This window comes from Lynx rufus, unplaced genomic scaffold (genome assembly GCF_022079265.1).
Source record: "Lynx rufus isolate CCGP_SWC_20201006 ecotype Redwood Valley unplaced genomic scaffold, mLynRuf1.p SCAF_8, whole genome shotgun sequence".
In the NCBI taxonomy this organism is placed as follows: domain Eukaryota; kingdom Metazoa; phylum Chordata; class Mammalia; order Carnivora; family Felidae; genus Lynx; species Lynx rufus.
Genome location: NW_025814896.1, coordinates 11,935,696 through 11,960,000, shown reverse-complemented (window position 1 = coordinate 11,960,000; position 24,305 = coordinate 11,935,696). Strand labels below are relative to the sequence as shown.

At 44.2% G+C, this 24,305-nt stretch overlaps 1 protein-coding gene across 2 annotated transcripts in view; it reads left to right on the top strand.

Moving 5' to 3' along the window:
- Window positions 1-126: 126 nt before the first annotated feature.
- SLC9A8 (solute carrier family 9 member A8) overlaps window positions 127-24,305 on the top strand; it is a 67,845-nt gene continuing 43,666 nt past the window's right edge. The window contains exons 1-5 of one of the 2 annotated variants that reach the window (XM_047068199.1): window positions 127-182; window positions 635-682; window positions 2,065-2,243; window positions 8,705-8,785; window positions 21,995-22,053. In XM_047068199.1, the coding sequence (XP_046924155.1) occupies window positions 157-182; window positions 635-682; window positions 2,065-2,243; window positions 8,705-8,785; window positions 21,995-22,053 (393 nt within the window). In that variant the 5' untranslated portion in view covers window positions 127-156. The remainder of the gene's footprint in view (window positions 183-634; window positions 683-2,064; window positions 2,244-8,704; window positions 8,786-21,994; window positions 22,054-24,305) is intronic. The other variant, XM_047068201.1, reaches the window with a different exon arrangement.

Here is a 24,305-nt window from a genome sequence, read left to right as displayed (position 1 = left end):
GGCCACAGAGACGAAGGGACAGAAGGGCCGCCCTCGCGCGGCCGAGGCCCCGCCCTCCGCTCCTCCGCCAGCCCGCGCCTCCAGCGGAAGCCGGAAGCAAAAGCAGTCCCTGCTAGCCCCCGGCTCCGAACTCGGTGGTCTTGGAGGCTCCGCAGGATGGGGGAGAAGATGGCGGAAGAGGAGTGAGTGGGCATTTCCCGGGCGGCGGAGGCGGCAGGGCTGGGCCCCGGCGGGTGTGACAGCGAGCGCCTCAGGCCGCCCTCCGGCCCTGAAAGGCGGAGCTCCTTGTGCCGGTTGGCCAGGACGAACCATGCCGGCGCCAGCGAGGAGGGCGGGAGGGATGGGCCTGGGCCCAGCCCGGCCCTTAAGCCTCCTGGAGGTCAGATCCTCGTGCAGGGACTCGACAGCCCAGGGCAGGCCTCGAAAGCCGTCTGGCCGAAACCGCAACCCAGATTTCATTTTCCCATTTTTCGGTCTTCTGAATATTGGGGAGAGCTCCGCCGCCTCCTCCAGCAAGTCCCCTACCCCCCTGCTTAGCCAGTCGCCTCTTCCATTGTAACGGTCATTTTTCTCTTCTGTCTCCTCCACCGAGATTCATGCATTCATTAACTGTTGGCCATTTACTCTATTCCAGGCCCTGGGCACATAGTAGTGAAGGAGGCCGACCAGGAGCCGCCCTCAGGTAGTTTACATTTTAGTGGGAATAGGCCATCAAGAGGCAAGATGATTTCAGCGCTCTAAAAGGAAATGGAAGCGTTAGGGCGGGCGTCCCTGCAGGAAGACGTGACATGCCAGCTGAAACTTTAAGGACAGGAAGGAGGGATAGGAGAGGGAACAAGCAAGTGCAAATGGCTGGAAGCAAGAAAGGGCTTAGTGTCTTTTAGGGACAGAAAGAAAGGCAGGATGGCTGGAATAGAAAGAGTGAGGGGCTAGCCGAGATGAGATAGAGATGTGTGAGGCGTCCAGTGTCCTCCAGGTACTTCTGGGGGAAGGACCACTCTTTAGTCTGTCTCTGCACGTGCCGGGCACAATCTATTGCATGTTACAGATGCCCTACCTATGTGGAAGGGTAGGTAAAAATTAAGAAGGAACCCCCATGGTTGAAATCTGACTCCCTCACCTGACATCTTTTCAGATACGTCTCTTCAGCTGGGTGGTCATTTCATCTTGGCAGCTTATTTACCCAGTGTGTGCTCTATTGCAGACACTGAACTGGGCCTCAGCAGCGCAAGGCAAAAGAGGTGGGAGGGCCCCAGTGATTTCAAGTTTGGTCTCAAAGCTTGATTCTGCCGCCGGCTGGCTGAGATATTGGCCAGGTTATTCAGCCTCTCTGAGTTTCAGTTATTCATGGGTAAAAAAGGGAAAGTAATAGTCCCCATCTCAGGCATGGTATGCCTATGAAATGAGAGGTTGTGATGTTACTTAGTCTCTGGCATGAAGCATTACTCAATAAACACTAGCTGTTATAATCACAGTTGCAATGATTATTATATGAATATTGCCCTATTTAACAATCCCACCCCAGAGCAAGGAGAGCACTGAGAAACGGGGCAGATGCCGTATTACAGGGGACGTTACATCTGAGCCTTTGGAAATCTGAGAAGGATTTTGTCAAGTGGGGTGAGGTGTTCCAACCAGATCAACAGTTGGGTAAATTCAGGTGGCTTCATCAACTTGCAGCTATAATTCAAGGAAAAGAATGTAAACTGGAGAAATAAAGGCGCCATGTAAATAATGTTGGACCTTGGAATGTGATGACAGTCCAGTGTGCCTCCGTTTGAATCCCTTATTAGATGCCAAAGAGCAGGCAGCATTTTATTTCTACGCTGGCCCTAATTCCCCCCTTGTTTCTGTCCCATAAGCGGCTGGGTTCAGAGCACCTGAAGCCACTGGTACTCTCCTGCTGTGGCCGGCAGGAACTTTCAGAATCAGTTTGGTTCTAAGACTTGTGAGTCCATCATCCTCTTTGCCAGATTCCCCTTCTGCGTGTGTGTGCGTGTGCATGTGTTGGTACTCAGGGCCCATTTCCCTTTATCTAATACTGCTGCTTTTTATGTCCAACAGGTTCCCTAATACAACTCATGAAGGTTTCAATGTCACTCTCCACACTACCTTGGTTGTCACTACGAAACTGGTGCTCCCGACCCCTGCCAAGCCCATTCTCCCCGTGCAAACGGGGGAGCAGGCTCAGCAGGAGGAACAGTCAAGCGGCATGACCATTTTCTTCAGCCTCCTCGTCCTAGGTGAATGTGGAGACACCCTCGTCTGCCATCTTGAGTGTCTGTGTGTGTTGTCCATAAGGTCCACCCTATCTGAGCCACCATTTACTTGCTGTCAAGTCTTCCTTCCATTTGGTTTTTGCGCTTCAGACACTGAGGGACGATGATCAGTTCATAACATAACAGGGTACTCCTTTTTCTTCGTAAAATCGCCGAGCTTAGCAATTCTGAAGAGCTCTTTCTATAATGTCTTAGATATCATTTGGAAGAAAGGAAGGATTTTTGACCGAGAAAGAACCTTGAGCGTCTTCTAGTATAGTGGATTTCAGGCTGTGCTCATGAGTGTGTATGCTTGTGTAGATGGTGGTGATAATGGAGGCGGGGTAAGTCCAATGGGAGGGCATCTGCCTTTTTGACCAGAGACAGCATTTTGTCACTTTGCTCTCAGGTTTCCATGTAAATTTTATTTAATTAAAGGTTTTGCCGCTGAGTAAAAGATCAGACACCCTTGCCCTAGCACACTTTTTTCCTTCCCCTTTAACTTTCCCATTAACTGTGGTTGTGACTTTTACCATATCTGTGTACCACCTGTGCTGTTATTTACTTACGTAATATTTTTCTTTGAACAGATTCACTCATTTTGTTCAACCTCCTCCTGTAACGGGTGAGAAAATTTAGGTCCAGAGAGATGAAGTGATTGACTTGCCTGGTTTTGGGGAGACTAGAGATTAAAATTTGGGTTGCCAGACATCAGTCAAGAAGTTTAGGTAATAGGTGATAGTTTAGATGCCTCCCGGAGACTGTAGAGAACTGTTTTAGACAAAAGCAAAAAACAAAAAAACAAACAGATGAAACTACGTAACCACTTTGGACTAGCTGACTAAGGAAGAAATAGCTTTGAATTTGACCCAAATCCACACTCTATTTTGAAGAGTGAAGTTGGCATATTTATATTTTCTGCTTAATGGTCAAATAGTTTTAATATAATAATTTTGTTTGAAATCCCAGGACTCGAGGTGCCTGGCTGGCTCAGTCAGAAGAGCATTCAACTCTTGATCTCAGGGTCATGAGTTCGAGCCCCACGTTGGGCGTAGAAATTACTTAAAAAGAAAATCTTTAAAAAAAATAAATAAAATCTCAGGTTTTCAGCCTGAGGTTTCAGCCTTATCTCTCATAGATTCCAAAAAAACTTAAAAAAATAAATTTTTTTGTTTATTTATTTTTGAGAGAAAGAGAGAGACAGAGTCCGAGCAGGGGAGGGGCAGAGACAGAGGGAGACACACAATCCGAAGCGGGCTCCAGGCTCTGAGCTGTCAGCACAGAGTCCGGCTCAGGGCTTGAACCCACGGACACGAGATCAAAGTCGACCGACTGAGCCACCCAGGTGTCCTAAAAAAACCTTTTAAATAGAATACAGAAAAAGTACACAGACCACAGGCATTCATTGTCCCGTACGGACCTGATATGCCCAGATAATTTTTTACCTTGTGAATGTAGTTGAATTTTGTTTCTGTTTCTAGCGGATGACTTCAACAATCAAGGACTCTTGTTTCTCCTTTTTACTCTGTGATGGTAGTTGAATGTAAAGAAAAACAGTTCTTGGTCAAGAAATCTTTAGTACTTGAATCCATAATCTTGAAGGATGAGTATTCTTAGTCTCTTTACATTGTTGTCAGCTTCATAATGGCAGAGAACATAAAAGGCAGAGACCAGGAAGAAAACTTTGGTTTGTAGTCTCCTTTTTTCATGGGAAGATAAAAAGAATAAGTCAGACTTTCAAAGTAATTTTCAGGGTGTGGAGCATTTAAGGTTGGTTTGTGCCTGAGACCACAAAACAGGGGGTTATAGTGCTTTTAATCCCGGCCAAACCCAGCACAGTGGTAACACATCTTTGGGGCCAGAAAGGTCTAAACTATTTACTAGTGTTGTGTATTTTACTTGGATATCTTTTCAAACAGATGGTAAACCTGGACTTCACAGTCACACTAGTGTCAGGTGCGTTTTGTTTTCAGCTAATCAGACTGTTGGCAGTCTAGGAATTGGTGTCTCCATTTTTTATGTATAGGTCAGCATGCATTAGCAGAGTGGAATGCTTTCTTTTTAAATAAATTTGAAGACATTTTTTTTCTTGCATATTATCAACAAAATATGTATCTTGTATATTGATTCCTGATTAGATGTCCAAACATATAAATCTGATAAAAAATTGGAGTTCATAGGTATTTTGCTGGGGCGCCTGGGTGGCTCAGTGAGTTAAGCCTCCAACTTCAGCTCAGGTCATGATCTCACAGTCGGTGAGTTTGAGCCCCGAGTCGGACTCTGCGCTGGCAGCCCAGAGCCTGGAGCCTGCTTCAGATTCTGTGTCTCCCTCTCTCTCTCTGCCCCTCCCCTGCTCGCACTCTTGTCTCCCTCTCTCTCTCAAAAATAAATGAAGATTAAAAGAAAAAAATTTTTTAAATAGGTATCTTGCTAACTCACTGAGTACATGAACTGTAGTGAATTGAGGGAAATTGGGGTCCATGATTTATTCTAGACTTCAGGAACTCCTAACCTGGAACACATTTAACCACTTTTGTTTACTGTTTTAGTCAAGTCAAATGAAATTGTAACTTTTATGTCCTTTAAGCTTGTCAAAGGATTACAGTGTGTTCCCCTTTTTTGAGAAAGGATGCCAAAACTCTAGTTACTTTTGACTTTAGAAGCTTGAAATCAGTTGACTTACATTTAACCCTTGCTGATCTTGGACTCTGCAGAAACAATGGTGAGTCATTTTTATTGACCTACTAGAGTTAACAATTAGCATCATTTGGCACATACATTTTATATAAGTCCATTATGCACATGCATTTTATTTAACTCCATTAAACTTAATGGAGTTACTAAAATTGATATGCCTGTTTTGATGAAGTTTCCATAATGATTACTTCAGGCATGAATGTTTAGAAACATTAACTTGTGGTATACCTACCCTCCATACCTCACAGAAACCTTTGCCTCTTGCTCTGTTTTTTCCAAGGTTACTTGAAAACATGTACTTGTGTGTGTATATACATATATACCTTCATACGCACATTCATTTGTAAAGGCACATAGAGCTTGGATTTTGTTTGTTTTAATACAAACAGGATTCAGTAACTTGCTTTTTCATCTCACAGATGCCTTGGAGATCCTTTTATGTTCTATTTTTTTGTATCTGCTTTTTTTTGAAGAATGTGTGTTAAACATAAAATATATACCATTTTATCTAAAGTGTATGATTCGGTATCATCGAGGACTCTCACACTCTCACAATGCCGATGCAACGATGAGCATTATCTAGTTTCAGAACATTTTCATCACCCCAAAAGGAAACTCAGTATCCATCGAAAGCTGTCACTCCCCATCTTCCCCTACCCCCGGTCTTTACTAACCACTATTTTGCATTCTATCCCTAGGAATTTGCCTACTCGGAATATTTCAGACACAACTAGAATCATGCAATATGTGGTCTTTTATGTCTGGCTTCTTTCACTTAGTATCATGTCTTCGAGGTTCATCCGTGTCGTAGCGTGTCTTAGAAGTACATTCATTTTTACGGCTGAGTAATAATTTCCTTTATAGATATTCCACATTATGTTTATTCACCAATTGACAGACATTTGGATTGTTTCTGTGTTTTGGCTATTGTGAATAGGGCTGCTGTCGACATTTGTGTATAGGTTTTTGCGTAGATGTATGTTTTTATTTCTCTTTGATACATACATACATACAGGAGTGGAGCTGCTGGGTTAAATGGTTGCTCTATGTGTAACTTTCTCAGGAACTCATACTTTGCACAGAGGCCGTACCATATTTCGTGCCCACCAGCAATGGCCTAGAGTTCCGGTGTCTCCGCGTCCTTGCCAACACTTGTTATTTTCCATTGTGTTTTGTTTTATTTTTTAATTATCACCATCTCTTACTCATTGGTCGGTGTGAAGTTGCATCTTGTGGTCTTGATTTGCATTTCTCCAAGGACAAATGAGGTTGGGCATCTTTTCTTGTGCTAATTGGGCATTTGTTTGTTTGTTTGTAGGGATGTCTATTCTGGTTCTTTGTCCATTTTCAAATTCCATTGTTTGTCTTTTTGTTATTGAGTTGTAAGAGTTCGTATGTATTCTGGTTGCTAGACCCGTATCAGATTAATGATTTACAAATATTTTCATCCATTCTTTGGGCCATCTTTTCAGACCTCATTCTTTTAAACGGTTGAAGACCATTCCCTGGCATTGCTGAACCTCCTACTTAGCACTCTCTGTTGATAGATGGTTTTCCCCTTTGTCTTAAAGGGGCAAATTGTTGTTTGATTTACAAGAATAAACTATTTATTTTTAAACTTTGAAGTTTTTTTTTTTTTAATTTTTTAATGTTTATTTTTGTGAGAGACAGACAGAGAGACAGAGCGTGAGCAAGGGAGGGGCATAGAGAGAGAAACAGAACCTAAAGCAGGCTCCAGGCTCTGAGCTGTCAGCACAGAGCCTGACATGGGGCTCAAACTCACAAACTGCGAGATCATGACCTGAGCTGAAGTTGGATGCTTAACCGACTGAGCCACTCAGGTGCCCCTAAACTTTGAAGTTTTTTTGTTTAAGTTTATGTTTATTTATTTTTGAGAGAGAGCAAGAGTGCGTAGGGCAGGGCCAGAGGAGGGTGGACACAGGATCAGAAGCAGGCTCCGTGCTGATGGCAGAGAGCCCAACACAGGACTCAAACTCACGAACCATGAGATCGTGACCCGAGCCAAAGTCAGGAGGCTTAACCGACTGAGCCACCCAGGCACCCCGAGAATAAACTTTTTCAATTAATTTTTTCATGTAGCTTGGTGCAAAGAAAGATCAGAAACTGAGTGAACTCCCTAGATCTATATTCAGCCCACTTATGTACCTGCCTTTTTAGACAGTAGGCCTGCTCACTAGTCACATGTTGTGCTTACGCATTAGAACATTTTTCTTGCTCTTGGTATTTAATGTAGGATTTTTCTAACTAGGTTAAATATTTATAATAAAGTAACACCACAGATTGATAGTTGAAAGCACAGAATGCAAGAAGGACAAAATTTCTATATTTACAACTGTTTCCTTTTTCTGGCCACCTGGTGCTTTTTGGTGGGCCTAACAATATCTAGTCTGTCAGTGCAGGCTCTGAGGGTGGCCATTTAACCACTATGCGGATTGTTTAAACATTTCCTTTTACAAAAAAGGCAACAGTTATACTTAGTACTGTTAAGATAGTCCTGTGATTGATGAGATGCTATCCCACCTAGGTGCATAATAAAAGAAAGAGATACGCACACTTGCATTTGGGCCGTGAAATTACATTTAGGAATTATTTATGTGAAAATATACTCGTATGGGGGGGAGGGTCCAGAGATACTTATCTCTCTCAGTTTTACATTCTTTTGTTTCTTTTCGTGACCGCCCCACTGTGAGCAAAATTAAACATGACTCCTGTTTTGGTGACTGAGGAATGAAGACAGGCGGAAGGGAGGTGGTGGATGCCTATGGCTAAAGGCACAGGGTTGGGGGGCCCGGGGGGCTCAGTTAAGTCTCCAACTCTTGATTTCGATTCAGGTCATGATCTCACAGTTTCTTGAGTTTGAGGCCTTTATGGGCCTCTGCACTTGCACACTCTCTCTCTCTCAAAATAAATAAAACTTAAAAACAAAAACATAAAGGCACAGGGTTGGAATTGGGCTCAACCCTGAAGCACCTACAGTGACATGACCTCTTGAAGCCTGTTTTTGTGCCTATAATCAAAGGAGATTATGGTAATAATAGCTAATTAAGAGGGGTGTTGGGGGCTAAATGAGACTGTGTTTGAGAAGTACTCAGTGCAGTGCCTGGCCATGGGGAGCCCTCAACTAGTGGGAGCCCCAGTACCTAGCTGAGGAGCAGGCACCCCACCTTTAGGTCTCTGATGTTCTCCCACCAGACCACAGTTTTGACTTCGTTCTCTGTGGACTATACTCTCACTTCATTCTCTGTGAAAAGAGAACCAATCCCATGGTGGCAAAACACTTTGTGGCAACATATTCTGTTGCAGTTATATTTGATTAAAGGGATTGATTTCACTGACTTCCTCCTCCCATTTCAGATTTTCCAGGTGATTACTTCCAAAAAGTTGAAGACCATTTCTCAGAATTAGAGATTTGAATACATGATTGTATAAGGTTTATGCGGTTAGGGGAAAAGATTAGATGTCCGTTGCTCTTTCAGCAACCACTGGAAAATAAACTAGTTCAGGCATATAAAAAATCTGGAGACAATGTTATAAAACACTGTGAATCTCCTTCCAGGTTAAGAAATAAGAGATTGGAAAAAGAACTGAAGTTTCCCATGTCATTGTCTGCTGTCCATTTTCCTTAGCAGCAGCACCCCCCCCCCCCGCCAGAAGTAACCATTGCTTTGAACTTGGTGTTTATTATTTGAAATTGTGCTGTTTTAACAGTGTCTTATTTTTTCCCACAGCTATCTGCATCATATTGGTGCATTTACTGATCCGATACAGATTACATTTCTTGCCAGAGAGTGTTGCTGTTGTTTCTTTAGGTAAGTGCTTGTCAGTGATCCTATAATAAAAGCAGTAATAATACCATTTTTTGAGTGCCTTCCTAGTGCCAGAAACAGCATGAGATGTGGTACATGCCCGATTTCATTTAATCCTCACTGCAACCTGCCACGAGGATGTTATGATCCCATTTTACAGATGAGGACACCGTGACTCAGGAGTGATGACCTCCTAAAGGTCACATAGAAGCCCCCTCCCCCCCCCCCCCCCCCCGTTCTGCTTCTAGAACTACCCTCGGGGCACATTGACCTCTGTTACTAGGTTATGCAGACACCAAGTCTACTAAGGCAAGTAATGGACACTTAATTCATAGGGTCACTGAATTTTACAGCCAGAAGGAACTCTCACTTCATGGTCTAAGAAGGAGAAATGGCTCACTTTAATGTCAGAATGAGATCTAAGGTGTTCAGGAGTATTCCATTCTACCTCACTTGCATGTCTTTCTTGTTTCCTGTGGCAATAAATTGTTAAGATAACTAGCCTCTGTACGTCAACTATACTTCAGTAAAATTAAAAAAGGGAAAAAAAAGGTAATCAGCTCCTATTTAGAGGGAATGAATCAGTGTAATAATAGATGTGAGCTCACATGAAAGTTAGTTCAAATGGTTAATGAAGGAAGAAGCAGGGACCTTACTTCTCAGTAAGTATTAAAATCAAGACAAAAATGTGTTTGGGGGTGCTTAAGGCATGGTAAATAATGTTTCACGGAGACCTGCTAAGGCATTTATCAGTTTGTGATATTGTGTTGCTTTTACTAGTTTTCACTTGCCTACTAATGAGATTTAATTTTCCCTTATCACCACTGATGCTCTCTGTAAGTTAATTTTCTTTGCCTTACAGGTTTGGTTGAGTAATATTTTTATAATACATTGATGGTTTAGCTTAGCTTTGGAAATGAACGTTCAGACTTTGATTCCCCATCCCCTGTCATCATCTGCATTCCTACTAAGCTGGTTCAGCCCCTCCTGTGTTTTCCCTGGGCTTCTCATTACCCCTCTAAGTGGTGCCTAGTTCTCACCTATGAGCTTTTGCATTGCCACCTCACGTGAGCCTTGTAACCCCCAGTGATGCCATATCTTAAGGAAGAAACACCACTGAATAGTACTGATCTTCAGTCAAGAGTTGGAAAACAATTTTACTTAGAGTTCCTATTCTCTGTTTAGCAGGCTCTTGAGCTGCACATCCCGGCAGATTCTAACAGCCTTAGCTAACGAGATAGAAAGCCTTCAAGGTCTAAGAATGGTATGATCATCCCTTTTCTGCTATCAGGACACTGAAAATAACCTACACAACTAACTCTTCTGGGACATTCAGTAAAGACTTAAAACACCACTCCAAGGAATGTACGGTTTTGCAGTCAGCTTTCATAGTTTCTTAGAATAAGAACTATAGCTGATGTGTGTTTAGTTACTGTGCCATGGAAACGATGGTTCTTATAATTTGGTTTGGAATGTCATGTTCTTCACTCTTTGAATGTTTGGGTAACTGTAGGTCGGTGAACACCAGTGCTTGTACTAGGAGTTATAGCAGACGCTGTCGGTTGCCTACCCAAGGGCCATTTCCCCCTTCTTCCTTGAAAATAGAACCCTAATTTTGATCAGGTATCTTGCCACAGTGCACTCAAGGAAGGCGTGCCCCTCCAAGTCAAGACTGGTCTTTGCCATCGTGATAATTCCACTCTCCTTTGCCATTCATTGATTGGTTGAATGAGGTGAAGGCAGCGAGGCAGTGTGAAACCCCATCCTGGCCGGTGAGACCATGGGGAAGAGGGTGGAGGTGGAGCGTGCCTTATCCTCTCTGATGAAAAGTTTCCCATACCTTTGATTCAGTTGTGTGACCATATGATGCCTGGAGCATTGGGAGACATCTTGCCATCACTGTGGCTCAAAGACAAAAGCCAGAATGCTAAGGGTTGCCAAGGAGACAGATGAGAAACCCAGATTCTTGACTGCATTATTGTTTTGTTGAATTGATAGCCCTGGAGCTGCCTGTTGTATGAAATAAGAAACATCTGTTGTTGAAGCCATTTTTAAGCAGGTGTTCTTTTACTTGCAGCTAAAAGCATCTTAACGAACACAGGGCTCTTTCCATTCAAGGGAAAAATCAGTTCAAATCGATTCAGAGAAAAGTTGGCAGGGGTGGAGTTGCACACCCATTGGCCTGTGGAACCAAAAAACCTACCAGTGACGCTGGCCTCAGACTCAGGTGGAGTCTCCTCTTCTCCACTTCTCAACAGTGCTTCCCTTTGTTTCGGCTTCAGCCCCAGGCAGGCTCCCTCCGTGGGATGAGCCGTTCCAGCTTCAGGCCTACCACCCTGACAGGAGCAGTCACAGAGGGAAAAGGTGGCCTCCTCTTCTTCCCGTTTCCACCAGAGGTTGTGGGATGAACTCTGACCTCCTGGCTTCCCCATTCTGGACACAGGGTGGAATGGTGTTGGGGACTGGCCAAGGCTCTCCATCCACAGGGTTCATTTCTTCACTGATGTAGCAGAAATAACTGCAGCCTGTAGGGCCGGGTCGTGGGAGGGTTGATGGCAAGTAAATCTTGCTTTCAAAACTTTTGTTAGCTAACTCAGGTGATTGGAATGCTAAGGGTGATTCCAAGAAGAGTGCTGGGGTCCAGAAGGTGTTTTTTATTATGTTAGAAGACATTTGGTTAGAATTTAGAAATGCTGACAAAGCTATCAAAATAGTTTTATATTTCATAAAGCTATGTAAATTGAAGGAAAGCTTTTTTTTCTCTTACTGGAGCAAAGTGTAACAAAATATTGAGCGATCCACCATTTCAAGAATTTCCAGCTTTTGTGCCAACGAAGAATCTAGAAGCTGCCGGAGAAAATAGTTTTCATTCTTTAGGGATAAACTCTCCCAGCCTACCTCTTCTAGCCCAAAGTCACTTTTCAGACTGCAGTCATTGAGAGACGTGATTGGCCTTTCGTGTTACAGTTAAACATTCAGAGTACCTAAGAAACTATTGGTATAGAAAAGGACTATCTACACTTTAAAAGCACATTTTCCCCCTTCTATTGTCTTGTAATTTCAAATGAGCCTCCAGACTTTTCTCATTCCTTCTAAAAAAAAGGTATCAACATGAAATTCTAAAAATATTTTCTTGACCCTTCTTCAGAGCTTTTGGATACTTTCTGTACTTAGGGAATTTTGTAGCTTAGGCCTTTAAAAAAATTTTTTTTTTTTTTTGCACAAAGAGCTAGACAGAAAAAGAACAATCCTTTTCATTGACAACTTCAGCTATTTTCATTCTGCTTCATTCCCTTCCAAACCATATGTAGATTCGATGACTTTACTTGGTTTGAATTTGTATCATTTTTTGTGTTCTTTCCTTTTTACTAGTCTTTTCATTAAAGTTCACGTATTTACTTCTGTCAGTGCTGATTCACTCTATATTTAGGACTGAAATTTACAAGGAATAAAAAGGAAATAATTGTACTGCCCACTATCCTCTGTCACATATAGCGAAACAGGAGATTTTCCCTCCCACAATCATACTTTATTTCAGAGAGAGGAAAGGGTTCAGAGAAGGGGTTAAGTAAGGGCTGGAAATTTGCCCTTTCAAATGCCAAGGCCTAGCCTGAATACTACTGATAATTAGAAACACTGGATTTGATTGAATCATTGGTAGGATACACAAAAGTGCTTCCTTGTCATAACTTTCTTAACTATGTGCCTTTAGTATTATTGACTTGTTCTTGTTCTGACTAAAGGATTTCAATTTTTTTTTTTTTTTTAGTAGGAGAATAGTGCTCTTTGTGGGGTATCTGGACGGCTCAGTTGAGTGTCTGCCTTTGGCTCAGGCCATGATCTCACGCTTCGTGAGTTTGAGCCCCACATCAGGCTCTCTGCTGTCAGTGCAGAGCCTGCTTCAGATCCTCTGTCCCCCTCTGTCTGCCCTTCTCCCCCCTCGTGCACGCACTCTAGTTTATATTAAAAAAATTTTTTTTTAATATCCATTTATTTTTGAGACAGAGACAGAGCATGAGTGGGGGAGGAGGGGCAGAGAGAGAGGGAGACACAGAATGCGAAGCAGACTCCAGGTTCTGAGCTGTCAGCACAGAACCCGATGCGGGGCTCGAACACACGAACTGTGAGATCATGACCTGAGCTGAAGTCGGACGCTCAACCTAGTGGGCCACCCAGGCACCCCCTTCTCTCTAAAACAAACATTAAAAAAAAAAAAAAAAAAAAGAATAATGCTCCTTGTGTCAGTGGGTGTTTTGAGTGGAAAGTGATGAGAAATCACTCAATTCCTGAGTTACTAACTAAAGGTAATTTCAGAAAAAGCAGATGTAGTAATGATATTTTTAAATTTTTTTTTAATATTCATTTGTTTTTGAGAGAAAGAGAGAGACAGAGTGTGAGTGGGGGAGGGGTAGAGAGAGAGGGAGACACAGAATCCCAAGCAGGCTGCAGGCTCCGAACTGTCAGCACAGAGCTCCATAGGGCTAGAACTCACAAACTGAGATCATGATCTGAGCCGAAGTCAGATGCTTAACCAATGGAGCCACCCAGGTGCCCCTGTAGTAATGACATTCTAATTGTACTTAAGTTCTTAAATTTTTTTTTTTTAATTTTAAGACAAAGGGAGAATCCTAGCTGTAACTGTAACAGCTTTTGTTACTTTTTAGACTGTTAAAGTCTAATGCTGACATAGCTTACAGTGTCTCCCAGGAAACTCCTCGAATCTGAGGTGCTTTGATTTTTATTGTTGGTATTAGAGTAGCTGTCTTAGAGGCAGAGGCCAGAATTGGTTGTCAAACTGACAGAATGATCACGTTAGACTCTCAGGATTTTCGAGGCTGTGCTCGAGGCAGGGAGGAGTGCCAGCACAGACTCAGTTTCTAGATACACGGGTCAGAGGGGACTATGTTCTTGGCACATCTTGTTGCTGTTCTACTGCCATGAACTAAATGTGTGCCCTCGGCGTGGAATAAGTTCCTCCTTTTTCCTGGAGTCCTGCCTTGACTTACCTAGTTTTATGGTCATCTCCTCTTGGCTAAGCCTTTTATCATCCATAGGTTAGATTTTATACTCAAATCTTCCAGTTACACCAAAATAGATCGTCTAAATTTTAAAAATAATAAATAAATAATAACTGTTAAATAATTGTATTCTGAAAGTTGCTACATTGGGGCTGATTTCTCTGATTTCCTCTTGTACCACATAAATGTTCTCCTCTGTGCTTGAAAAAGGAATAACATTGCGCTGAAAGGGTGAGCTGCTTTAAAAACGAAACATTTGGACAGCCTCTCCCCCCAGAAAACAAACTGCCCTGAGGGATGGATTCTCATTTTAGAGTCTCTTTGGGGTAACTACTGTAGGTAGCAGAGTCAAGGACTGGATTTTCAAACTTACCTTACCAGAGTATAACTTGGTTCTATAATTACAGCTGACAAAATGTGCTAAAAATACATTAAAGTATTTTCAAAAAATCATCTGCGGTTAAAAGAGGATTATGTAAGTAAGTATATCCCTTTTTGCCTCATTATATAGTAGCAGACCTGTCTCATAATGATCAGGGTCAGTCATCCCTGCCAGTATCGGTAAGCCTTTTCTAGGCCTGCTGGTCTGTTGACTCAAAGAGCCCCAAGGGACCAGGCAGCAGCCATTGTAACGCCTACTGTGTGAACCCTGGTGGAAAGGTCACCTTCTGGGAGCCAGGACCTTTCGACCCCCTGAGCCTGTAGTTTCAGGCTATGGGAGCAGACCAAGTGGGAATCCCTACTCCCAAGTGAGTCTCTGAGAGTGATGTTGAATGGGGCCACTCCTACAGTAAGCAGGTGCTGTGCCCCGCTTACTCTTAGGGACGTACTGCCCTATAATGGCCATTGGCTTAAGGAGTCAGTCGCATCCTGGGGGGGAGCTCCAGTCTTCGTAGGATGTCCTCTCTGAGCTGGTGCCTCAGCTTCTTTATGAGACCCTCTTACCACTCTGGCTGGCTGGCGGCTGCTGGATGGGGTGGCGTATTAGTGTAGGACCACGTGGGGTCCATGGTTGCACGCCCACTGCTGCACCTCCCTTGCCATAAAGTGAGTCTCTTGGTTTGACACGCTGTTGGGCAGTGTCCCGCTTTAGTGGACCAGACACTTGTGAGCCCTGGGACAGCGGTGCGATCAAAAGACATACCCGCCGGCATACTTGTCCATCTCAGTCAGAATGAACTACCAGGGTGGAAGGGGTCTGATACAATCGAGTGGCCATCATTCCGCTAGCTGGTCTCCACAGGGGATGGAACCACATCAGGTGCTGGGTGTTGGTCCGTGTGGCTGTCCAGTCACCCATTCACCAACAGCAGTAGCTAGAACAGCCATGGTGGGAGGGAGTCCACGCTGTTGGACTTGTGCACAACTCCCGTCTCTGCCATCATAGCTGCTGTGTTCATGAGCCCGTTGCATAAACACTGAAGCGGCCAAGGTGAGAGGCTGACTGAGTCACCCATGAACCAAGCTGGTCATGGGGAACTCCCAGCGAGGCTGTATGTAGGAACGGAGGGAGAGGTGTTGATGTCACAGCTGTAGAGGACGCAGAGGCCCGGGGCACCTGTTCATGCAGCGTGCTTGTGCCCGCCGGACCTGGCCAAGCCTGATCTGTAATGTAGCACCTGGACCTTACGACGCACTGCTGCTGGGCCCACCCAGCCTTATAACTGGGTGGTTATGGCAACGCCACTTAGGAAGCACAGTTCTGGGCACATGAGCACTTGACGCCCCATGCTCAGACACTCTGTCTCTACCAGAGCCCAGTAGCATGCCAGGAGCTATTTGGGTTTTTTCCTCCCGTGTTTTTCGAATGCCGTGTAGTTCTCTGCTGCAAATGGCATGACCTTGTTCCAGAACCCTAGGGACCTGTGCTGAGGAGCCCTCCTGTTGAGGCTTGCCCGAGACGTCACACACCATCCCTTTCTACCCCAGATACTTCCGGTGCCAGGGGGTCTGCCAGACGGTATGGCAGAAGCGGCAGGCTGCTTGAACTGCAGCGGGGCCCTCTCTTGTGGTCCCCACTCAGAACGCTCAGCCTCCCACAAACCAGTAAATGGGTCAAAGTAGTCTTCTCAAGTGTGGAATATATAGCCTCTAAGCCTGGAGGAGGCCTACCCAGCACCGCGCTTCCTCTTAGTGGTGGGAGGTGGAAGGTGCAAATCTTGTCTTTTACTTGAAGGCAGTGTCTTGTCATGTTTCAGACCACTTGACCCCTACCTTCCCAGATGGGCGGTCCCCTGAAACTTTCTGCAGGCCACCTAGTCTAGTGGACCCCGGTGTTGTCCTGGGCAGTGTCCATATGGTCTAGGTCCTTTGGGACTATGTCAGTGACAGAGAGCAAGACTTAACATAAGGTGCCTGCCTTATTTGGACTTCTGTGTAATCTTGAAACAGCCTGGGGAGGTCTTTATGCCAGCAGGGAGGTGGGGGCACTTCAGCTGGCCCAGAGGGTCCACAGGAATCTGGAGATTGAAGGTGCTCATGTAAATCTCCCCCAGATGACCCTCCGCCACGTCTCAGAGTCGCCCATCTTCCTTAGCAGGGCCCGGCAGGAGAGGACGTATGTAGCTTTACCCTCTTGAGCTCAACTTTCTCAAGATCTGCCACTCTTGGAGTTAAGTCCCGTGCCTGATCTTCGCTCTAGAAGCCCTCCAGCTGCAGCAGGTGAGGGCCTGCTTACATGTTGCCAAGGAGGCCCTCCGACTCCCACTTTGCTCTAAGTTGGTGATTGTCTGAGCCTGTCCTTCTCTCTTTTCAAAACCTTGGCCGTGGGGGGGAGGGGGGCGGGGCGGGGGGCGCACCTGGGTGGCTCAGTCAGTTGAGCGTCCGACTTCGGCTCAGGTCATGATCCCACAGCTCGTGAGTTCGAGCCCTTCATCGGGCCCTGTGCTGACAGCTCAGAGCCTGGAGCCTGCTTCGAATTCTGCGTCTCCCTCTCTCTCGGCTCCTTCCCCGCTCCTGCTCTCTCTCTCCTTCAAAAATAAATAAGAACAGGGGCGCCTGGGTGGCGCAGTCGGTTAAGCGTCCGACTTCAGCCAGGTCACGATCTCGCGGTCCGTGAGTTCGAGCCCCGCGTCGGGCTCTGGGCTGATGGCTCGGAGCCTGGAGCCTGTTTCCGATTCTGTGTCTCCCTCTCTCTCTGCCCCTCGCCCGTTCATGCTCTGTCTCTCTCTGTCCCAAAAATAAATAAATGTTGAAAAAAAAAATTTAAGTCCAAAAATAAATAACATAAAACAAAAAACCTTGGCGGCCCTCCGCAAAACCACACCGTTCCACTGTTCTCATTATTTCCCCCATAACCTGTCCAACACCACACATGCTGCCTGAGCCACTGCCTCCCACCCCGTGTCCCAACCCAGTCACCACGAGGGAGTCTTAGCAGTGGCACTGCTACCCCAGCTGAGGGACTACCAGTGCTTTCCCACCAGTGCCGGGGTCCTCACTGCCAGCCGGCTGCTGAGAGATCCACCTCCCTCCTCGGGGATCATCCTTCGAGTGTGCTTCCTGGAACCACTCCGCTCCTGGAACCAGTTGTCTTAAGTTGGGAGCCTAAAAGCAGAGTCTTGAGACAGGAGGTTGGGACATGTAATTTATCGAGGGATGCTCTTCATGAATAAATCTGTGAGGACACGAGACTAGGGGAGGAGAAGGAGCCAAACGCCGGCAGGGATCTCAGTTTAAGCCCAGCCTGAGCCTCAGTAGGAGGGCTCTGGGGCAAGAACCCACACTGGTTGTCCCTCTTTAAAGCGAAGGGGCTGGACTCCTAACGCCCTGTTAGCCATTGGCTGTGAACTGGTGCAGGGTGGGCACAGCTTCCTGATAAGGTGCCTCTCGGAGCTGACGACACTCTTCTGGAGAAGGGGACAGGTGCGAGCTCTCAGCTCGGCCTTCTCAGCGGCTCACACAGATGGGCTGTGTGAAGACAGCTGGGCAGGCCTCGCGGCGTGAGAATTAAAAATGCCTGTAGCCTTGATCCACCCACCCCGCTTTCAGGGGTTTTTCCTCTGGATGCCCCCGCACACGTGGGAAATCATGTATTTACTCAGGTGGGAAGGGCAGTGATAGCAAAAACCTAGAAAAAAAAAAAGCCTGGAGACTCAAGTTTTCACTGAATACTCTTTGGCACCTTTAAAAATTTTGTACCGTGTGCGTCTGCTATATAGTCAAAGATAAAATAATTCACTTTTAAACAATTCTGTATCTGCTATTTACTAGGTAAGTGATGCCGGGCGTTAGCCTCAGTTTCCTTATCTGTAAACTGCAGGTGATAGTGCCTTCACGTCCTAGAATTGCAGATATTAAACATGGTAATGCATAGAAATCACTTAGTATAATGCCTGCCTGCTGAGTAATCAGTAACTATTAGCTGCTGCTATTAATATTATCATCTGTGTTATCATGGTTTATTGCCTTGCAGGGTAATTGTGGGCATGAACTAAAATAATGTGTATTTTATACATCAGCACAGTGCCTGGCACATAGGAGGTGTGTGTGTTTCTTTTTCACACAGGGCAAATAAATATATGTATATATGTACACACACATACACACACACGTATACATACGTGTATATTATGTGTGTGTGTATATATATATATATATGTACCAGTTCAAATATATATATGTATATGTATATATATGTACATCTTTTTTAAGGGAATTGGGATCAGGTTTTGCAACCTGATTTTCTTCCTTAAAACATTTTAAATGTTTTTCCTGTAACATTAATTATCAGGATCGTTGCACAGTGATGCTGGTAGAGCAGCATTGCACCCTGGGAGGGAGGTGAGGGTTCACGGGTTGTAAAGGCAGGTGTAGTCTGCCTGTGTCTTAGCGTCGTGAACTGGTAGGATGTCGAGTCCCTTGCTAGCTCTGAGCCATTAGACTGGCTACTTCAACTCCGAGCCTTCATACCTGAAGCATTCTCTGGAGGATTAGAAATAACTTAAAGCGACAAATCCTAGGGGCGCCTGGGTAGCTCAGTCAGTTAAGCATCCGACTTCAGCTCAGTCATGATCTCACGGCACGTGGGTTCAAGACCCACATCCGGCTCTGTGCCTACAGCTCAGAGCCTGGAGCCTGCTTCAGATTCTGTGTCTCCTTGTCTCTGCTCCTCCCCTGCTCATGCTCTGTCTCTCTCTCTCTCTTTCTCTCTCCCTCTCTCCCTCTCAAAAGTACATAAACATTAAAAAAAATTAAAGAGAATTGCTCAAGTAGTAATAGTAACAGTAGTGATAATATCACATCATATTTTACAAAGCTTTCCAATGCCTCATAAATAATAATATAGAAACAAGCTTACGCAATAGAATTATGATTGTAATCAATAGATGTAATAATAATTATGAATAATTATTTTTCAAATGCAGCTGCTCCATATGTAATTACAAAAGCATTAACCATGGTATTAAAGTTTGGTATACATTTACAAGGGAAAGAGAAAGTTGAGGTTTTAGTAGAGCAGAAAAGCGCTAGCTTTGAAAATGAAATCGGAAACCAGGAAAAGAGGTTCAACTTCCCCAGTAATCAGGAGTGATTACTGAATGTAGATTAACTGTCAAATGCAAAGTGAAACAGTGCAATGCAACTTCTCGCCCATCATATTGGCAACAGTGTTATTCGGATGATTATCCAGGGTTCGTGAGAATGTGGGAGCGCTCTGGTGCCCAGTGTGAATTGGTGCAGCACTTGGGAGGACAATTTGGCAACATTCTCAGGAGATAAAAATGTGCTATGCCATGCATCGTCTCTGGATCTGCCCTAGGGCAACATGTTTCCACAAAGAGGTGTGAACTGACAGGTTCATTGCAAGTCTGCTGTGAGCGGCACACGATGGGAGACAGCGATCATCTGGGGACTGATTTAAAAAATTGTGACTCTTGAAAAAATTAAAATGTAATTCACATACTGTAAACTTCACAGTTTTAGGGTGTACAGTTCAGTGTTTTCAATATGCTCACAGGGCTGTGCGACATCACCGCTATCTAATTACAGAACGTTTTCATCGCTGCAAAAAGAAACCCTCTACCTACCTACTAGCAGTCACTTCCCATTTCCTCCTTTCCTCCTACCCTGGCAACCTCCGTCCTGCTTCCTGTCTCTGTAGATTTGCCTAATTCCACACATTTTGTATCAGTGGACTTGTACAATCTGTAGCCTTTCTTTTAATGTAACAGGTTTATTGAGATATATAATTCACATATGAGTTACCCATTTAAAATGTACTCTCCAATGGGTTTTAGTATATTTGCAGAGTTGTGCAACCATCACCACAATCGATTGTAGACATTTTCATCACCCCAAAAAGAAACCCTATTCCCTTTAGCTGTCACCGCCAAGCCCCTCTTCCCCAGCCCAAGACAACCATTTCTATCTCTATAAATTTGCCTACCCTGCATATTTCATATAAATGCGTCATAAAATACATGTCTTTTGTGCCTGGCTTCTTTCACTTAGCATTTTTTTTTAATTTTTTTTTTTTAACTTTTATTCATTTTTGAGAGACAGAGAGAGACAGAGCACGAGGAGGGAAAGGGCAGAGGGAGGGAGACAGAGAATCCGAGCTGTCAGCACAGAGCCCCATGCAGGGCTCGAACCCATGAACCGTGAGATCATGACCTGAGCCGAAGTTGGACACAACCGACTGAGCCACCCAAACGCCCCAAATGTTTATTTTTGAGAGAGGGAGACACAGAGTGTGAGCAAGGGAGGGGCAGAAGGAGGAAGACACAGAATCTGAAGCAGGCTCCAGGCTCTGAGCTGTCAACACAGAGCCCAACGCGGGGCTTGAACTCACGGACTGTGAGATCATGACCTGAGCCGAAGTCGGATGCTCAACCGACTGAGCCACCCAGATGCCCCATCACTTAGCATGTTTTCAAGATTCATCCACCTTGTAGCATGGATCTGTCTGTTTCTCTGTCTCTCTGTCTCTCTCTCAAAAACAAACGTTAAAAAAAGAAGTCCTTAAAATGTATACAGAATTTGGAAAGATAAGAATTTAAAAGCAGCTGGGGAACCCTGGAGAGGTTAGAATGAGTGCTTTCATGCCACCTGGAAAGTTGAATTGGGCAACTTGTGTTTTGAAAATAGGTTCATTGGCTCCCTTTACAGCTCAGATCTATTTTGTCTTCGTCTATCTTTTGAAGTAATTTTGTTACTGTCTTAATAATATGTACCAGTTCAAATAGTAGAGAGGCTTATAAAGTTAAAGTTGCTTATCTCCTCTCTTCACCTGAAACCCCTCCCCCACAGCAATGAGTGTTAGTGCAATTCCTTTTCCCGATAAACTTCTCTGTTTAGTATTGTCTTCTCGCCCCACCTCACAAAGTGTGTTTCTTCAGCTTTCTGTTGTCGACGTGGAAAAGCTCCTTCCTCTGCAGGGGGAAGTAGGTCTTTGTCTTTAAGCGTGGACAGTGGTCTTCAGGCTTGCTTTGTATCACCCCCCTACCAGAGATTGTGATTTAGGAGGTCTGGAGTGCTGCTCAGGTGTCTTTTTTATAAAAAGCTCCAGTGGTGATTCTAGGGAGTCGACAGGGTTAAAAATCATTTATCTAGTGAGTAACAGAGCAATCTTAAATTGTACCCGTGATGCTTCTTTGAGAATTATTTTTGGTAGTCTCTTTATGAGAGAGTAATGAGCCTGTCAGCCTTAAGGAAACACGCCTGAACTTAGATGGTCTGTTGTGTTCCAGGAATTTCACAGAATTTTTACTTTAGGTTATTTTTAGCATCGGGGTTTTATCTCTAACGAAATGCTCTACATAGAGCTGCCATCTGAGTCTAAGAAAGTGATCTGGGATTCTTTTTTGAAAATGGTAGGAAAAGCAGCATAAGGCAAACTTAGCATGTAAGCTTTCGGTCGTTTCACATTGAAAATGGGGGGATGTAGCAAACCGACAGGCGGAAAGACTGTCCTTGGGTCTGGTTTTGTCAAGCTTTCCGTTTCCCCAGCTGCACCCCTACCCCCAGATTGTCGTTGACTTCATTACGGTATGTTTACCTGAGATGCAAATGAGAAAGAAACTTGTGACTGAGAACGTCACACTGATTTCCATTCTTATGTTTTCAGACAGAAAACTTGCAGAAATCCATAAAAGCTATTTAAAGACATAATAATCAGATTCTCTAGGATGATAAACCTGAGTAATCTTTCTCATATCTTAAATTATGTTCAACTTTACATTTTCTCTTCCAGGTATTCTCATGGGAGCAGTTATAAAAATTATAGAGTTTAAAAAATTGGCAAATTGGAAGGTAGGTTTACCCAACTTACGATTTTTATTGATTATCTTTAATTTTAGTGACACTGATGGTTAGTTACGGTGGCTTATCATTGCTTCACTATGAGGGAAGTTTATATTGTCCCATGAATTTTTTAACGTTCTGTTGGATTAGGGTTGATATCATTACATCGGACTTCTCTGAAAAAGTATAAATCTCACAGTTTCAAGTTAACATAGGAGCACTCAGTGTCAGATTTTGTTATTTATTTGCATTTTTATAACCTTAGACTAACCTGCTCTCTGGGGGGAAGTCTCTAATTAGCATAAAACATTTATCAGTGGTTACCGCTGACAGTGGAAGATAAAATGTATTTGTCCAGCACCAGAGCTTACAGTATGCTTTATACACTGTAGCTCATGTTGTCCTCATGACAACCACATGATGTAGATGACCACATTCTGTCATCACTCTGGTATTACAGATAAAGAAAGCGACCACAGAGAGGTTGAGACACGTCCAACATCACAGAGCTAGAAAGCAGTTGAGCCTTCTGTCCAGCCCCGCTGGCCCTGTGTGTTCTCTGTTCTCCGCCATACTGTGCTGTCCTCAGGGTGTGGGTGTTCATACCCTCGTGTTCACACAGTGGGTAGAGCGTGAGCATCATCTTGTGGTACAAGGACTAAGTGAAACCCGAACTTAAATGTGTGTACATCCATATTAAGTACTGAGATTAAAAGTATGTGACGGAATTGATTTTGAGGAGGGGAATAAGGTTCATTTGAAAAGATTAAAGAGTTATGTGGCTCCACTTCATCATATTCAAACTCTTCCTATTTTGATTCTGCTTCTGGGTGCTAGGATTCATTTACCTGTGAAACTGTAGAGTGTAAAATGTGCAAAACAAGTCGCACAGTCTGACCTAACACACAATTTGAAACTGTTATAAATAATGCTTAGGAAATATTGTATGTATTAAATGGAATCTCAAAATCTATGTTGAGCTCCTGCTATTACAGAGCTGCCCTGAGCTGGGGAAGGGACTGGGCAGGCCTCACTAGAGCCCACTGTGCATCACATCTCTGCCCTCCTACAACTGGTTAAATTGAGTCACCCCCACAGTGGCTCATTCTAGGGCAGGGGACGCAGACTGTAACCCTTACCCTACTCCTAGATACAGCCTGATGTGTTTTGATTGTGTTTGATTTAAAATCAGTTGCTCAAAATTGGAATTGACTTTTAAACAATTAAAAAGCATTAGTTTTATTTTAAAATATTTTCTATCTATATAACTTACTGGGAATTTCACATAGAAACCTGAATCTCGAGCTTCTCTTGAAGAAGCAGAAACTTTTTTTTTTTTTTTGGGAACTTATATCTGTTATTTAAATTTATTTTATGTTTAATACATTTATTTAAATTCAAGTTAGTTAACATACAGTGTAGTACTGGTTTCAGGAGTAGAACCCAGAGATTTATCACTTACATAGAACACCCAGTGCTCCTCCCAGCAAGTGGCCTCCTTAATGCCTGTCGCCCATCCAGCCCCGTCCCCCAACCTGCCTCCAGAAACTCTCTTAGCGCCAGGCCCACATTCCACCCTGCAGAGATCCAGCAGCTGCCCCTTCCGGGAGTGCTGTGTGGCCAGGGAGGCCTGGGAGATGGTGGCCCCTGTTCGGAGTGGTGGGAACAGAGGAGGTGGGGAGAGATCGTCTTCCACTTTTGAGTTTTATATGCTTCGGTTTTGTTGAATTTATTGTTCAATAGATGTTACTTTTCAAGTTAAATAATAGTAAAATATTTAATAGTACAGGCAAGTGAACCAGAGTTGGGTAGTGAAGGTAATGGAGTGCCTAAAGGGCCTTCCAGGCAGCCTGGGCTTGACCTCAGAGAAGGGGTCTGTCAGGCCCTCTGATAGATGGGGCAGGCTTCCTGGAGGAACAGGTGTTTGTGGAAAGCCAAAGCAGGAAGCAGGACACCTGTTTGGAAACCAGGTGCTGCCGGGAGCAAGATAAGAAAAACAAGGAGCTTGGTGTTCATTCCGTGGAGTTCTTTTGCCAGACTGTCCTGCTGGGCCTGCCTTCCGCCTGTGTTATCGTGTACTTACATATTTATTTCTTGAAAGCAACTTGCTTTTTTTTATGTGTATACAGTTTTTTTTTTTTATTTTTTTTTCAACGTTTATTTATTTTTGGGACAGAGAGAGACAGAGCATGAATGGGCGAGGGGCAGAGAGAGAGGGAGACACAGAATCGGAATCAGGCTCCAGGCTCTGAGCCATCAGC